This window comes from Mustela putorius, unplaced genomic scaffold (assembly GCF_011764305.1).
Source record: "Mustela putorius furo isolate JIRA1106 unplaced genomic scaffold, ASM1176430v1.1 tig00004007_pilon_pilon_pilon, whole genome shotgun sequence".
Lineage (NCBI taxonomy): Eukaryota > Metazoa > Chordata > Mammalia > Carnivora > Mustelidae > Mustela > Mustela putorius.
In genome coordinates, this window is record NW_025422145.1 from 14764954 (window position 1) to 14781858 (window position 16905).

Below are 16905 nucleotides of genomic sequence, written 5' to 3' on the forward strand. Positions count from 1 at the left end.
GCACCCGTCACTCTGCCTTCTGCACCCATGGCTGTGGGGACAGCAATTTAATCCCTTTCCGTGAGCTCATCTGGGTCCAAGCGCCTCCTCACTCAAGCCCACCACCTGGCCACCGCCCAGGACCTCCGTCCCTGCTGGCTCCCCCGCCCTCCGAGGGCCCCAGGCAGGCAGCACATGGGTGTCCATTTCTCAGGTGGGTAAACTGAGTCTGTGGCTTCCCCTGACGTGTACCAGCAGGGATCTCAGAAGCTGCTGGTAGCTGGGGTCCCTCCACCCCTCTGCGCAGTGTCTGGGACGGTAGGGCCCTGCACCGTGCAGACCTGAGCTGCAGAAACTCCAAATAAAGGATGACTTGGTCGGGGATGCCTGGGGGCTTCATGCAAATGAGCCTCCTTGCGGGCTGTTTTGTAACGAAGCAGGGAGCAGGCTCGCCCACACTCCGGATCTGCCGCACCCGCTGCCGCCCACAGCCCCTGCGGAATTAGCTCGCAAATGGGAGGAACAGGTGACAGGCGCCCGCTCTGGGATGGGAGCCCTCCGATCTCACACTCGAGGTGTGCGAAGCAGGAGGCGGGGGCGCAGGCCGAGACCCTGTTGCAAATTCAGATGTACTTTGCCTCCGTTTCCAAAGCCTCGTCCCTGCTTTGCAAGAAAATGACTCTCCTGCCAGATGGGAGCAGGACGCCCACCTCCCCGCAGCGCCACACTGCGTGCATTCCTGAAGGGCTGAGAAACACCCCCCCCCCGCCCCCCGCAGCCTCTGGTGGGCCTGCGACATCCATTTCCCCAGGCGGGTAGGTGGGTGGGGCTGGGGCTGGGCTGGGGAAGGAAATACTCCAGCCAGAGCTTCCTGCGGGGGTCGCCCGGCCTCCCGGCATCTCCCGCCTGGCCTGGCAGGCCTGGCGGTCATGGGGACTGTAGCTGAGCCAGTCTTGGCGTCCCCCCACCCTGCCTCTCGGGCCAGCTCCCTGGGGACCTGCGGGTCCTTCCTGGGCTCAGGGCTGAGCTGAGCATCCCTTCGTTCCCCCCACCCGGGGCCCTGGCCCTCTTTGTCCCCTTCCCAGGGTTTGGCCTGGGGTCCCAGCCAAGCCGGGAAGCACTGACCCGTCAGGCCCTGTCCCCTCATGCATTAAACTGGGCACAGACAAGGACAGCCAGCAAGCCTCCGAGCCTCGCTGAGGGTGCACTGGCTGAAGAGGAGCCGGCTGGGACGCTTTCCTTCTGGGCATGGCATTGACGTCAGCTGCCCCCTCACCGCGGAACACCCACCCGTCCCCAGCCCAGATGCAGGGGTGCTCGGGGGTCCCTTGATGACTGGATGACTTCCCCAGGACCTGGGCTGCATCGACCACCTGGCACTGAGATTTCCTCTTTTTACCCATGCTCCCTGGGCGGGGGGCGTTTCCTCTCCCAGGGATTTGGGGCAGCTGTGAGTGGGCTCCCTCCCCCTGCCCCTCCTCTCCATCAGGGGAGGAACAGTGCTCCAGATGCCCAAGAAGGTACGAAAGGCTGTCGTTGGAGCCGTTCCCCCACTTCGGGACGTTTTCTTCCCACCTTCTGAATCGGGAGGAATGTTCTAGAATGTGGAGACCCCCAAGGCTGGGAGAGACATCTAGGGACATGGCTTTCCAAAAGACAGATCCTCATAACTCTGGACTGATTCTGGAAGAAATCTCCCAGAAATGTTTTTCTCACTGCTCTGCCTTAAAAGAGAAAATCAAAACCAAACCAAACCCTAACTACTTTACATAAGTGGGGTCTTGTGGGATGTCCTCTGTCCGCGGGGGCGGCTCGGTGTTGCCTGCACTCCCTCTCACCATCGGACTGATTCCCGATGTGTGAAGGATCATAATTCATTTATTCACCAAGGGCGTGAGGAATGTTCCTGGACAGCGGTCGGCCATGACCCTCCTAGTAGAACGGGGAACATGAGCCTGTGTTGGGGCTGGGTGTGACCACACCTGGGGGCCCACCCGTTCCTAGGTCACCTCCTGTTAGCTTTCAGTGGGACCTCTGGAAGTGAGAAGAAGGGGAGGCTCCCCCTCTTCGGGGCTGATGCCCAGGGTGTCACGGCCCACCTTAGCTTCACACACACATTTGAGAGGGACACACACACACACACACACACACACACACACACCCCTCAGTGAGTTGCGAAGACATCGATGGTACTTCCCAGCAGTGTCTGGACACCCCACCACCTGACAGACACTTGTCACCTAGAAAGAGGTGTGGCCTCTGCTTTAGGGCACCTGACCGGGGTGGAGACCCTCTACCCAGAGACGACCAGGGCTCGCCCTCATTCTGTGTGAGAGGCTGTCCTCTGGTCTCAGGGACATGGGGACAGCCGTGGGACACAGCCCAGGATCAAGTCCTGGAGTAAGGGACACAGCTTAGCGCCCTCATCACCTGTCGCTTAGGGGTCCCTCCAGAATTGCGAGTGGGCCGAAGGAGACGGTGCTGGCACGGTCCCACCAGCGGCGTGCTGAGGCGGTGCAGAGTGCCGGTTATATCCCTGTCCCTGGACATCTGGCAAGGGAAATATTGTTGACTGACCAACTGACAAACACTGCTTTTACTCTGCCATTCTCATCATCCCTGGGGCAGGGGCGACCTCTCCCCATCCACCCGGAGTTTCTCCCCCTCTGTCCCACAGGCTACCAGAGGGGCAGCAGGAAACCTAAGGACAGAGTGCAGCTAGTTTTCAAATCCAGCCCCCAGGGAGTCGTGGCTCATGGGCACAGCGGCACTGAGCCCCCACTCCGTGGGCCAGGAACCTCGGCCAGCAGGACCCCTGATGAGCCCCCCTTCACAGGCGCTCCACTCTAGCTCCCCAGCCCCCCCGAGGAGCTCAAATTTTCTGGGTGGGAGAGCCAGATCTGTGGGTGGCATTTTTTTCCTGGTGACGTCTGGATAAGCTTGACAGCAGCTCAGGGAGGAGGAGCCTGGCTCTGGGAAGAGCTTCTGGGTCTCCCCCCCTTTCTTCTCCCCTCCTTCTCCTCCCCCAACCCCTGCCTTCTGCCTCTCTCACGGTGGGGGAAGGACCCCCATGCCAGCCTCTGTACCCCACCCCCAGCCAGAAGTAGAGTCCAGGGGCCTGAACGCCATCCCCAAGTCCCTTCGCATCCAAATATTTACCACCGTGTCTGCACATAAAAATTAATACGCCAGTTTTGTCTGCGGTTCCCACTACCCGCTTTGCCTTTGGGGCTCAGGCCTGCCCCCGCTGCCCGGCTGGCCACAATGCCAGCGCCCACAAAGCCCGCACAGAGGCGGCTGGTCGCGCATACAAAGCACCCGGCCCCGCCATTATCATTCCGGAGCCGAAATCCAGCCCGGCGCGCATCTCATCGGTCATTCAGCAACCCTTAATGACTTGTCAGTTCCTTGCCCTGCCATTTTCTGTCTAATTAATTCTTTTATTGTGCACCGGATAAAGAAAGACAAAGGCCTCCCCGGCAATAATGATTCATTAAAATGCAGCGCCTTCGCCGAAGCTCTTGGCCCCGCACCAGCCCGGCTGCTCTGCCCGCGGCAGGCAGGCCCTGCCCGCCCGCCCGCACTCCCGCCCGCACTCCCACCCGGGCCGCGCACCCCTTAACCCTTTGCAGCCCCGAAGGCCTGGCTGCATCCTCCCAGGTCTCAGGCTTGAGGGGAGCTGGGGAGTGGGGCTCCCGTACACAGGGCTCAGGGAAGAGCCCAGACCGGACTTCGCAGTCACCATGCCCACCAGCGTCCTGCACTTTCCCACCAGGGCCTCAGCGGGACTGGATTCTGGCCCAGCAACCACCCCCAAAGGTTGGGGCTGCTGGGTGCATCTGCCACACACAGGACAGCATCCCCCCCTCTGCTCTGGGCCGCCCAGCGTGGGTGCAGGAGGGAGGGAGGCTGAGTTGAGCCCTCGAGGCTGGGGAGCCCTGGGAAGAGAGTCAAGGCCCCAGAGGCACAGGGCAGGAGGGTACCTGTCAACGTGTGTCTGTCACGTGTGCCAAGCCTGGTCAATCCTCAGAGCCCCTCAGCGAGGCTGTCACCATCCCATGGTCACGGGGGAAGGAAACAGAGGCACACAGAGATGACTGACAAGGGACAGAGCTTTGGACCCCTGGCCTGGCCTGCTTGGGGTGTGGGGGGTTGTAAGACACCCCCCATACGGCAGGAGGGAGAGGCTTCTGAGTGCACATTCTCTGCCTGGTTTACTTTGAATTTTCTAACCAACAAACCCACCTCACTGTGCGGGTGAGCAAACAGAAGTGTGTGATTAGAGGTAGTAACGTGTTTAACAGTCACTCTCGGGCCTCTGTGCGGAGCTCTGGGTCACAGCCGCAGCAGCCGGTTCCTAATCTCACTGAGAGCCCCCAGCTCCACGAGGGGTCTTGTTCCCAGCTTACTGCTGGGAACTCAGAGGCTGCACGGGAAGCCAGTGCCCCGAAGCCAGCAGAGAAGGCAGGAGCTGGGGAACCCCTCAGAGCCCCACTCCCTCTCTTCCTGGAGACAAAGGGGCTGGGGGTGAGCCAGGCTGGGCTCTTGGCACCAGAAGGTCCTCCCAGGAGGGCAGGGCCATGTGTGTCTTCTCTTCTCTCCTTGGAAGGCCCCCTGGGTCATGGCAGCCCATCCTGGGAGGGGTTGGTCTGCACATCTGCCCCCTCCGGATCCAGGGACCCCGCAAGCAGGCAGGCTGTGGCCCAGGGTGACAGAGCAGCAGGAGGCATGAGGACATGAAGTCTCCAAAACACAGATCCACGATGCTCCTCTTCTCTGCCTGGGGACTGGGGTGGGTCCCTGCAGCTCCCAGCAGCCACCCAGGTGTCCTCCGGATCTGGACAGACGGGCCTGGGGGGTGCGGGGCCTGAGGAGCAGCAGGGCTGTGCCCAGCAGGGAGGGCTCAGGACACAAGGAAATGTCTCCTTCCCTCAGTAGTGCCACATGCCTGGGGCAGCAGCTCCCTCTCCCTTGTCTTGGGGTCTACACTGGCCCCAGGGGTGGGAGCAGGGGATCTCACGCCACTGTCTCCGTGGCCCTGAGACCAGTCCTGGCCAGCACAGGTTTCCCCTGAAGTGGAAAGTGTGGTGGAAAGTGTCCCAGGAGGCTGCCCAGCGGCCGTCAGTCACCACCCACAAACATGTCATGCCAGCCCTGATGTGTGGCCCACAGCCTCTGCAGACCTGGTCAGCCACAGATGAGGTCCGTGAAGATCCTCCATCCAGGGCCAGCCTGGAGGCCCTGGGCCAGACTCTGGGGAGGGAGGACAGGGGTCCACATAGCAAGGCACGTCCCTGAGTCGGTGACACTTGCCCTGGCTGTCCCCCAGATGTGGCCAAAAGTCAAAGCAGGCAGGGTGGGGGTAGAGTGTGCCCAAGGGACAGGCCTGGGTAGGGGAGTGAGGGCCTCCCCCGGCAGCTGCTCTGAGGACACGGGCCCTCCCCTGAGCTGACAGCCGCACCAGCCATGAACTCACATCCAAACAGAAAACCCACTCCTGAAAGCAGATATCATCCCAGGAAGAGCGGCTGTGAACAGGCCCGGCGTTGGGGGCGGGGGGCTTTCCCAATCTACCAGAGCAGGGTCTGGGTCATAAGGCTGTTTCCCCTTTGTCTCCGAATAGGGCATTCTGTTCAGCTGAGATCAGAGGCAATGTGCTCTGCTCTGGGGAAGGAAACGAAAAATGAGGAACTTTTCCCGCCAGCTCATCCCCAAGATGGGCCGATGGGACACTCTCCCTGAGGACGCAGACCTGGACAAGCTGTGGCAACAGCCGCCCTGGCCTTAGGCAAGGTGGGGTAAGGCCAGCCTTGTGAATGATGTCTGCTGGGAGCTCCCTGGAAAAACCCTCCCAAGCCTGAGAACCAGGGCAGCCCCTGGGACCCCTCCCAGTGGCCCTGACTGCCCCCCCCCACCTAGGGATCCACCTTGCCTCCTGGCAACGTCACTGGGGACCCTGTGTTTGGGAAGCAGAGCCCCCAGGACTCCAATGCCTGAGAACATGCCCTCGGAGAACCCACTGGCCTGGCTCCCGGAAAGCGGGGGGTGGGGTGGGGGACAGAGGCACGGCCTTGAAAGAATGGTGGGGCCGTCCTCGCTCTCCCTGCAACTCCATGATGAGCTCAAAGACAGGAAACCCTCCGGAGGCTTGCCCGGGCTGGGACCCAGGGCCGTCGGGGCCTTTGCACCAGGCAGGCTGGCGGGAGGAAGGGCCACACCCCCAAGGAGTCAACACGCAGGAGCCCCTCCAAGTGCAAACTGAACAGGCAGGGCCTCCCGCCCCCAGGAGCCTGGCACGGCCTGATCGATTCCAGAGCAGTGAAGGGGTGGCCTCGCTCCCTGTCAGGGAGCTTGATGCGGGCGCTTTCCTTGCTTTGGGGTGTCCATGGGAGAGCCTGGAGGGCCATATGGAACTGGACAGCCCTCAGCTGCACCAGGACTTGCTGGACCGGCCCCACACAAGCATCCGTGAGCCTGGCTTACAGCCCCCTGCAGACCCCGCCTGGCCCAGGAGGCTTGGCACACCCCAGACCTCACGAACCCTCATAAACCCGGGCAGCTCTTCCCCAAGACTACTCTTGGCAGGCCCGGGACAAGGCTCTCCAGCACAGGGTGAGGTCCGCGCCCTGGATCACAGCCACACGGGCGGCTGGCAGACCAGGAGACTGGCTGAGCGTCCCCCTCCCCCGCTGGAATCACAGAGCTAGTTGTTTCAGGGATCTGGGTCCTTGTGAGAAGCTCGATCTTCCTCTCAGCCCCAGATGCATCCCCAGGGCCTGGCAGCGGGTGCACCCAGCCCGGTGAAGCCCGGATGCCGGCTATATGGGCCGGGGCGGCCCCAGCAAGGGGTGAGGCCACCCCTCGCCTGCGCTAGCTCCCCACAAGCATTTCTCTCTTGAAACAGTCAGCTAACCGGAACACCCCGCCTGGTGCCTGCAGGGCGGCATTCACCCAGCTCCCAGCTTGGCTGGGCGCCAGGACCCGAAAAATGCCGTCAGCCACCCAGAAACCCAGCTCTGGGATTCGCCCGGGAGGAAACCATGGCCCCATATTGGACCCGATTTGCCTACTGAATAGGCCTTGGGTAGGGGTGGGGGGCCAGGGAAGGAAGGCTCTGGCTGGCCAGCCAGCAGCTTGGGGCCTGAGATTTGCTCAGATGCAGATGCAGCCCCTGGAGGGCGGGGGCAGGGGTGGTGGTGCCTGGCTGTGCCCCAGGGCTGGGGCGCTGTCTCCGCCCTCGTGAGGCTTCTGGTGCCCACATCCTCCAAGGAGGGCCTGGGGCGAACCCCACTCCTGCCTTGGCCGAGGCCCTCCCGCACGGGACCCCATACGTACAGAAAGCAACACACAAAATGCAGCCCACGTAGATAAAAAGCTTTTTTTTTTTTAATTTTATCAAACTGGTCTGTACAAAAGTTAGCGTTGCTTGGTCAGAAAGCAGCAGAACACAGCAGGTAGTGGCGGCGGAAGGCCAGACTCTGCGCGGAGCAGCAGAGTCGGCGTGAGAATGAGCTGTAGTTCCCTGCCCGCTCGCCCAGGAAGAGACAGGCCAAAAAAAAAAAAAAAAAAAAAAAAAAAAAAAAAAAAAATTGTTTCTAGAAAAAGGTAGGAAAAAGTAGAAAAAGTAAAAAGAAGCGACTTCTCAGACGTCTCTCTATGTACAAAGTTGAAAGGCACAAGGTTCCATGAAGTAGGCGCGGTCAGGGCTCTGCACACAGCGGAAGCAGGGGTTACTCCTCTAAGACTAAGCCTCTAAACACTTTAGTGGATGAGGTTTCAGCTTCACAGCTTGTAGGTGGCGTCTGGTTCCTAAGAGCCCCGATGAATGAGCTACCCCGTCCCAGGAAATCCCCATCCTGGGCGGAGACCAACTGGAGCCACAGCCCTGCCTTCCAAATGTCGGGTGGATGCCGGCACCGGGGCCAGGGCGCCCCAACCCAGTCAGAGACACTGCAAGGCAAGTCCCTTCTCCTCCCTGGGCAGGGGTGGTGGGGGGGACCCCAGAGGGGCCTGGAGCTTAGGGGGATGAGGGGGCACCCCACCTGACCTCCCAGCCCTCGTGCTCAGCCACCGGCCTCCGTTTTGTCTTCAATTCTACTCTCAGTACGAATGGACTTCATTAATTAAAGATAAAATAATACAGAACATAAATACACTTCAACAGCTTCCCAAACAAATCGAATGTGTTTAAGCTTCAAAAATAACAATTAAAAAAATAAAATAAAAAGAGAGAAATGTTAGTCGCAGCCAAACCTTGCCAGGAAGAGCCTTTCATGGCAGGCAGCACCTCAGAGCGGACGGGCCGGTCCCCAGAGGGGCTCCTGCAATGGGGTCCCCTGGAGGTCTCCACGCACGTGAGGCTGGTGGGGACCCTGGAGCACAGGAGGCCGGAGACCCCACGCCTCTTCCCTCCTTTCTGTTTTGTGCTGTGGCTGCTCCGTCCACCGAGAGGCAAAACCGAGGCGCTGGTGCCGGCAGGGAAGAGGGCCCAGTGGCAGTCCTTGGTTCCAGAGTCGCCAGCCACGGTGAAAAGAGCACGGGAAAGGGGCTCTGTCAGACGCAGGGAACATGGAGATCTGGAAGCCCCCACGTGGGTTACAAAGCGAGGCTTCCCGGCACACTTCAGCCTGCACCCGCCGGGCCGTCCCCGGCCCTCCCTCGCTAGCGCACCCCTCCCACTAGACAGGAGGCTCCATCCATCCTCGCCGAGATCCAGGCTGTCCCGCACCGACGCCAGTCCCCTCCCTGGGGCCACAGCACCCTCAGGGCCTGGTCAGGGTCGTGTACACGGGCTGGTCCCAGTTGCCGGGCGGGCTGTGGGCAGGCGGCACAGAGAGGCCGCTGAGCAGGGGTGAGGCATAGGGCCGCCGAGAAGGGTGGAAGTAGGGGCACTGGTAGAGGCTGGACGGGCAGCCGGGGTACGGGCCGTAGTAGCTGGGGGCCTGCAGGTCGGTGTAGTCGCCCTGTGAGCTGCTGAAGGAGCTGGCGGCCGCGGCGGGGGCGGCTGTGGTGACACTGGCCTGGCCGCTGTAGGAGCCGTAGTCGGCGCGGCCCGGGGAGCCGTGTGACTGGTCTCCATAGTGGCCAGGGCTCAGCTGCTCCGTCTTGATGTGCGGCCGCGGGGGGCCCGCCTCGGTGGGCGACGCGGAGGCTGACGGGGCTCCCTTGTGGGCCCACACGGGGGACGCCCCAATGCCTGCCGCCCCCGAGTGTGAGTAGGAGGCAGCCCCGTAGGAGCTGGCGGCCGGCTGGCCTGGCTCCGTGGGCAGGGCCGAGTGGCCGTTGAGGGGCAGGTACTGGTCGAACTCATGCACATCGAAGGTGTCCATGTTGCCGATGACCTCGCTGCTCAGCTCTGAGATGTCCACGTTGCTGAAGTCGATGTTCTGACGCCCGCTGTCCGCCAGGCGGCGGCCTTCCAGCTTCAGCTCGGGCTTGCCCCCGTGGTGCAGGTCCGTCTTGGGGGTGGTGGGTGGGGTGGGTGGCCCGTGGGTCTGCCCTGAGGACAGAGCATGTTTCAGAGATGAATGCCCCTTTTGTGGGGGGCCGGCCAGGCCAGCGATGCGCACCCGGAGGAACGCGAGCCCGCTAACTGCCGCAGGTAGAAATCAACGGCTTTTTGTTTCTGTACGTTTCCCAGAAATTCCAGCACAGCCAGACCTAGACCTCACTCCTTGGCCGAGGAAATTCCGTTAAGCACTGTTCTAGGGCAAGAGCTGGGGCTGCGGAGGCCCCGCTGTGAAGACCAAGGTAGGGGAAAGAAAAGGAAGTGCCTGGCCCCCTGCACACGACCACAACGGGACCCACACAAAACGTGTTCTCCCGGAGGCTCGCAGCTTTCGCCAGCTTGACCGAGACTGCTCGGCTGGCCAGGATTCTCCCCGTCTGTCTGATGTTAGCTGGGCAGCTGACCGCCACGCCAGGGGCAGGAGTGCTGGGTCAGCACCAGCAGGAAGGCCAGTGGAAGCAGAAACGCCTTCAGGCGGAGCAGAACACACCCACATCACCCAGCTCCAGACCACAGCAAAGCTGCGAGACCCTCAGTGCTAGGTGGGGGCTAAGCAGACCCCCGGCCGCCCGTGTGCATCGGGGAACCTGGGATTATCTCAGCGCCACCTGTCCTGGGAGTGAGCCCCACTTCCCACCCCCACTACCCATCTCAGCAGACGCCGAGACCCCCACTTCTCCTGCTGGGGCAGGCACCTGCTGTGGGGCCCCGGGAGCCCACCTGTGTGGTCGCTGTGATGGTGTGGGTCACCCAGGCTGGCATCAGCCTTGTACACGGTGCTGCCAGGGTGGGGGCCCAGCTCAGGTCCGGAGTCAGAGTCACCTTGGCCCGTCTTCACGCTCTTCCTGCGGCGTGGCTGGTACTTGTAATCTGGGTGGTCCTTCTTGTGTTGGACCCGCAGCCGCTCTGCCTCCTCCACGAAGGGGCGCTTCTCACTCTCGCTCAGCAAGCTGCAGCAGCAAGGGCAGACGTGGGATGGCCTGGGTCCCCACTGCTGCCCCAGGGGCAGGGCCTCACCCACCCCGACACTCACGGGGAGGCCCGTGCGTGCCCCTGCACCTCAGCAGGCACCAGGCAGGCTCTCCCCTCGCCAGGGACAGGGCACTCAGGCCAGCGAGGAGTTCTGGTGAGGTCTGTTCTCACCAGGGTCACAGGAACGTGCTACAACAAGACCTAAACCTTCCCACTCCATCATCTTCTTACTTCCCTTCGCTCAGAGCCTGTGTAAGTCCCCTCCCTTTGGGGCTTTCTCAGGCAGGCGGGGAGGAGGCCGAACCCAGCAGAGAACACACCAGGGACAAAGCAAGACTTCCTGAGAACAGGCAGGGATACCTTGGGCATCTGGGCTTCCCAGACCCCCAGAAAAACTGGCAAAACCCGTGTGATCCTCCCTGAGGCTCAGAACACACACGGTCCTCTCAAACCTTTCCAGAAACTCACCTCCAACCACCTACGGGACAGGCTGCAGGGCTGCCAGAGTCCGCTGTGCCCAGAGCAGACAGAGACAGGCACACAGAGGACAGACGTCCCAACTCCCAGTGCCCACTCCCAAGGAGAGGGGCAGGAAATGGGAGCCAGTGCCCCAAACCCACAGCCATCCATTTTAAACCCAAGTAGAATAGAACACATTTGGTGGGGATAGGCAGTTCTCAGCATCACTGCTGTCCTACTTTCTGTAAAAATGTCCAGCTTTGCCATCCCCAAGTATGTGCGCAGCGTGCCCGTGCTGGACCCCTCCTGTATTTCATTTCTCATCCTTCCCTGCACAGGGTGCAGAGGTGGGAAAGGAGGAAAAAGCTGTGGGGACCCTCCACCTTCATGGAGGAGGCAGACGTGCACCCCTCCAACTAACTGCCTTCTCTTCCCCACATGGTGGTCAGAGTGGAGGGGAACCCTTTCCAAAGAGGGACACTTCCAGAGGGCACTACCCTGCCTGCTACTGTGTCCTGCTTCCAGACAGAAGCCACCTTCCCTTGGAGAGGGCTAGGCCTCCAGACTCTGGGGCCGCTCACGCGTGGGGTCCCCAATCCCCACATGCCATCCCAGCCTTCCGCAGGCTGCTGGCGACTGAGGGAGCGTGCTAGGGTTTGCACACTCGCGGGGCAGCCCTCTGTGGCCCTGACCACCTGTGCAGCCCAGTCAAAGAGGGGGTTCCCACTGGGACTGGCCCTGAGAACAGCCACTGGGAGCAGAGCCCAGGACGGGAGCAGGGCCATCTTCAGGGTCCCTGCGCACCTCCCCCAGAACCGCTCGCAGCCCGCCCGCGCGGCTGCGGGGCCCGTCCCTGCACACACGCACACCGGGGCACCGCGCACTCACCGCCACAGCTTGCCCAGCGTCTTGCTGAGCTCGGCGTTGTGCAGGTGCGGGTACTGGTCCGCCAGCTTGCGGCGCGCCGCCTGCGCCCACACCATGAAGGCGTTCATGGGCCGCTTCACGTGAGGCTTGGCCTTGAGCGCGCCGCCGCCGCCCCCGCGCACGGGCATAGGCACCAGGCTCCAGTCGTAGCCCTTGAGCACCTGCGACACGGCGTCGCGGATGCAGGCCGGGAAGCGCTCGTCCGCCGCCTCGGCCGCGTCGCCCCGGACGCCGCCCCCCGCGCCCGCCGCGCGGCCCAGGCCCTCGGACCCGGTAGGCGACGGCGGCGCGTCCGAGTCCGAGTCCTCCACGTGCGACATGGAGCTGGCGGTGCCGGACGGGCTGCAGGGCGGCTGGGCGCGGGCCTCGCTCATGTCCAGCATCGGGGCCGCGCGCGGACGGGCGCGCACTGGGACCCGCGGGGCCGCTGCTCAGCTGCGCCGCGGCCGCTCCGGAACCCGAGGTCGCCGCGCCGTGGTCCGACCTGCGTCGTCGTCGCCGCCGCCGCCGCCGCTGCCGCCGCCCGACCCGGGCCTCCCCGCCGCCGCCGCCGCCGCCGCCGCCGCCGCCGCCGAAGCTCCGTCCCGACCGAGGACCCGCAACAAGTTTCTTTAAGCGGCGGCCGCGAGGCCCCGCCCCCTCCCCGGCTCCTCATTGGCCGGCGCGCGCCCCGCTGCCCTCGGGGGCGGAGCCTGGCGCCCGCCCCTCCCCCATCCGAAGAAAGTGCAGTGGTTCCCTCTGCGCCCCCGCACGCCCCGCCCGGCGCCGCCCCGCGCCTGGGGCCACTTTTCCAGTCGGGTCGGGGAGGGAAAGGGGTCGAGGACCGGGGACGGCGGGGCGCTCCGGGGTGTCTCTGCGAGGCGCGTCGCGGCTTCTGCGGGTCCTGCCCCCGGCCGGGTCGCCAAGCCCGGAGAAGCCCGCTCCGCTTGGAGGCGGGTCCTCCAGAGCTTCCCCCACAGGCGGTCCTGAGCCCCGACGTCTCGCCCGCAACCCAGAGGCGCCGGGGTCAACTCCTGCCAGCCTGCAGCCCAAGGGAGGGTTGGCTCGGCCGTGTAGCCTCAAAGCCCGGGCTCCCCGCCCGCAGGGCCAGCGCGCCGGGCAAGACCCTCCAGGGCGCCCTTGGTTTGCGCGCCGCGCACGTCCAGGTAAAGCGCGCCCAAGGGCCGCGGCTGGGAGCTGGACGATCCCAGGTCCCCCGCCCAGTCCGGTATGAGCGGGGAAAGCGCGGGCGGGAGAGCGGCCCCAGGAGCCGGGCAGCAGAGGGAGGCGGGAGCGCTGGGCAGGGACTGAGCTGACCCTACTTGTGGAGTCCCTGGGGCCGCCCGGCGGATGGAGTGGCCGGACGCGGGGGCCTAGGGCCTTCCGGGCCTGACCCGTTGAGGGCGGGGGGCGCTGAGGCTCTCCGGCTGGGCGGCCCTGGGTGGTCCAGCGAAGGTGATGGCCGCCCCAAGGCGCCTTCGGTGGAGGAGATGGGCGCGTCAGCCTGGAGGGAAGGGGGCGGGCTGTGCCGCCCGTCTTGGGGCAGTGGGGTCGGAGAGGGGACATTTCTCCTGAGGCTAGAGCTGGGCCGCGGCTCCGAGTCCCCGCCCGAGGCCGCCCCCGCGAGTTGGCTTTGGGCCTGGCAGTCCCCGAGGGCGGCTCAGATTCTTTTGCCAAACCCTCGGGGAGGCGAGGAACCGGCTGCCCAGAGCTTCGCCACAGGCCCCCGCGTGGCCGAGTGGGAACACGTGTGGCTGCGAGCTCTGGGTCCCGCGCCCTGGGTGACCCTAGACAAGGGCACCGATTCCCCTCCTCAGAGTCTTGGACGCCCGGGCCACTGGCCCCTGCAGCGAAGGGGCGATGCCCAGAACGGAGTGGGTGTGCTACCAGAAAACTCCAAATTTAAAGTCGGTGCGTCCACGGAAGAGTCTCGGAGTGCTCATAATACGGATCCCGGGCTCACCACCAAGCCCCGGACTGCCCAGGGCAGGCTTCCTGGCCCCACCCAGGCCTGCCCTTGCCACCGGTTGCCGATTCTTTAGCTCGCACTTGGGCCTTGAAGCCCTGTCCACCTGGGCTGCCTGTCTAGGGATGAAGCCTTCACCTCAGGGACTCTAGGGGCTGCCCAGGGATCCCGCAGCCTTGCATGGGAACATGCTGGCCTCTCTGTGGGGACACCTCAGAGTCTAAGAGGGAGGAGCCCAGATTTCCTGTCACCTGCAGGTGACCCCAAGGCACAGGATGGGCTCCGCTGCTTGCCCTACATCAGCGAACCTGATATTGTGCGTTATGGCCACGGGGATAGGGCGCCGTTGCTGTCTAAGCGCTGGTGGAGGGCCCCAGGACGGCAGAGCTGAAGCCTCTGGGCTTGGCTTGTGCCCTTGTCTCCTGTCCTGTGGCCGGCCTCCCTTGGCTCTGTCACCTGCGGGGGAACATCCTTACCTGCTTGTCTGCAGTGGCCTCCCCTTGAGGTCCTGCCCTCCATCTGGGGTCCGCACTCCACACTCTGCAGCAGGAGGACTGAGGGAGGCCCAAACGGGGATCGCCTGAGGGTACGCATCCATCTTACTGGCCCGTGGGGACCCACTGCAAATGCAAGCAGGAGAAGGGTTGAGGTTGGCAGACCTGGACCCCCGAGAAAACAGGTCCCACCCCTCCCTGCATCCAGTGTACCCCTGGGCACCAGATCTGCTGTGTGCAGAGACAGGAAGCACAAACGGCAAGGGAGGCATCAGGTAAGGCAGCCTCTCCACTGGCCCAGAGGGTCATGGGCTGGTGACCACCAGGCAGGGGGAGTCCCCTGCCAATCCCTGTCATACAGGTCCTAGGCCCCACCCTCAGCTCCACGGGGCTGCAGCGACTGCCCTGGAGATTGGTAGGGCTGGTGGGCCATGCCCATCATGTATGTACAGCTCATGACTCCAACAGGATGGGAAGGGAGCGCAAATCCTGCCAGGCCCGGACTCGGACTGTCTGTGTGTATGCCCTTCCCCACCAGGCAGCATCCAGGTGTAAGCTCATCGGCCCAGCGCAGGCTATGGACACATAGGATGGCACGCAGACATATTCCACAGCCTCCTGGCCTTCTGGAAAGCCCGTATACTTACCAGCGTGCCATCCAGCCTCCTCTTCCATTAGTGCTGACCTCAGTGTGTGCCCTCAATGGCTAGGCAGGCCTTGAGCAGGTACGCGGGTGTAGCGTTCAGAGAAAGGGGTGACCGTGGTTGCTTCCTGTGTTCCTTAGTAATGATGAAGCATCTGTTTTGTGCCAGGGGCTTTAGTGGGCAAACACCAAAGAGATGCGACACTCACCACAGCAGAGGGGTGTGTGTGTGTGTGTGTGTGTGTGTGCGCGCATCTGGGAAGGAGTCTTTTGAGGAGGCAAAATTCAGCTTCCAACTTCTGGAAAAAGGAGGAAAGACCATTCTCTCAATGGCAAGGAAGTTGGGGGAAGACAACATGTGCAAAGGCCCTGAGGCAGCAGAGAGCATAGGGTATCTGAGAAAGAGTGAAGCTACAGTGATTTAAAACTTGAGGGACAGCTCTTTGAACTTCCTCTCGGTCCACCTCCTGGCTGTTCCTTCCTGCCCCCACACCCCCAACTTCACCCCGTGGCTTTTGCAGTCTCAGGGATATGATCCAATAGTCCAGGTGTAAACCATATCCCTGCCCCTGGGGCCTAGGAATGTCGATGGAGATGAGGATTCTAGACCTACACCCTCGGCAGGGCCCCAAGGGCACCTGTGAAGAAGGGTGTACAGGCTGGCAAACACCCCTGTGCCAATGAGCCCGGGCTGGTCCAGGCCCGGACGGTTCCAGGGAGACCTTTTCCAGGCAGAAGACCCCCAATCCTCCCACCTGTTGGCTTCTAGGGAAGCTCAGAAAGCCCTTGCCCACATGTGTGCACCTGTGTGCATACACATACATGTGCGAGCACATGTGCATGCTCCCGGGTGTGTGTGTGTGTGTGTGTGCATGTGTGTGCCCTTATGTGTGCGTGTGCACGTACCCTGTGTGTGCCCGAGTAAATGTGTGGGCATGCCTATGTATGTGTGCCACTATGTGTACATGTGTGTGCTCATGTGCACGTGTGTGTGTGTGTGTGTGTGGTGGGCCCTGGGGAGGCTGAGTGGGAAGGAAGGGCTGCCCACCATGGAAGTGGGCCTTGTACTCTAACTGCTCGCAGTGCCCTGATGTCTCTGCCCACCCCCTGCCCAGCCCAGATCTTGGACAGCCTGGGAGGCCGTGTCCTTGGTGTGTACGGTCTTTCAGAGAAAGGCACGGGGGGGGGGGGCTCTTGAGCCCCAGGGACGGCATGTCCCCTATGTGTCTGCAGTCGTGACCTGGGCCTCTCTGTGAGCCAGCCCAAGGCAGTTGGCATCACATCCTGGGACCCCCGGCTCAGTCTCAAAGATTAATTGGTGCTTTTAATTACTGGCTGGTCTGCAGAAACCGAAAGTCTCAGACACAGATGAGCAGTCAGCCCCAAACAGTGGCTCCATAAAGACAGCCTCGTCCTGCCCCACTGGGTCTCCAGAGAGGCGAGGGGACTCCCAGGGGCGCCAGGAGTCCAGTGTCCCTCAGTAACAGACCATCAGGGCTCTGGGCCAAGCTTTTTGTTCAAACACCCCGACTTAGTTTGCCAGCTGGCGTGGAAGTTCTGGTTTGGGTCAAAGCCCTCCCCTTGGTTGGGCTGATGTCCACTTGGGAGCTGGCTGTGTCTGTTCCTGGGCCTTCTCTGCTCTGCGTGTGGAGGACACTAGAAGGAAGATCCCGCCTGGATTCTGCTCCCTCCGCCACAGACCTTGGTGCTGCGGGCCAGCGTGTGCGGGTTGCTGAGAGGCTCGCTCCAGAGCGGGGCTCCTGCTCAAGCCAGTGTATCTTCAGGACCCCGCCCAGCCTTTAGGTAGGGATGGCCGCAGCTCTTGTCTGCACCTTGTCACCAGCTCTGAAGCCTCCTGGGAGGAAAGCCACCCTGCCCAGGGATGACTGCTGATGGCCCAGTGGGACCCTCTGTGTGGCCATTCTTGGAAAATGTTTGGGGAGAGAGCGATGCTGAACCCAGAGGGCTGAGCCCCAGT

General features: G+C 62.8%; 1 protein-coding gene across 1 annotated transcript; it reads right to left on the reverse strand.

Moving 5' to 3' along the window:
* Positions 1–7343: 7343 nt before the first annotated feature.
* Positions 7344–12384, reverse strand: SOX8 (SRY-box transcription factor 8). Its single transcript, XM_045072137.1, has 3 exons — positions 11807–12384; positions 10208–10437; positions 7344–9478 (listed from the first exon to the last, which is right to left on the reverse strand). Exons 1-3 carry the CDS (start codon positions 12226–12228, stop codon positions 8742–8744), a joined length of 1389 nt encoding a protein of 462 aa, XP_044928072.1. The 5' UTR covers positions 12229–12384; the 3' UTR covers positions 7344–8741.
* Between the last annotated feature and the right edge of the window lie 4521 nt (positions 12385–16905).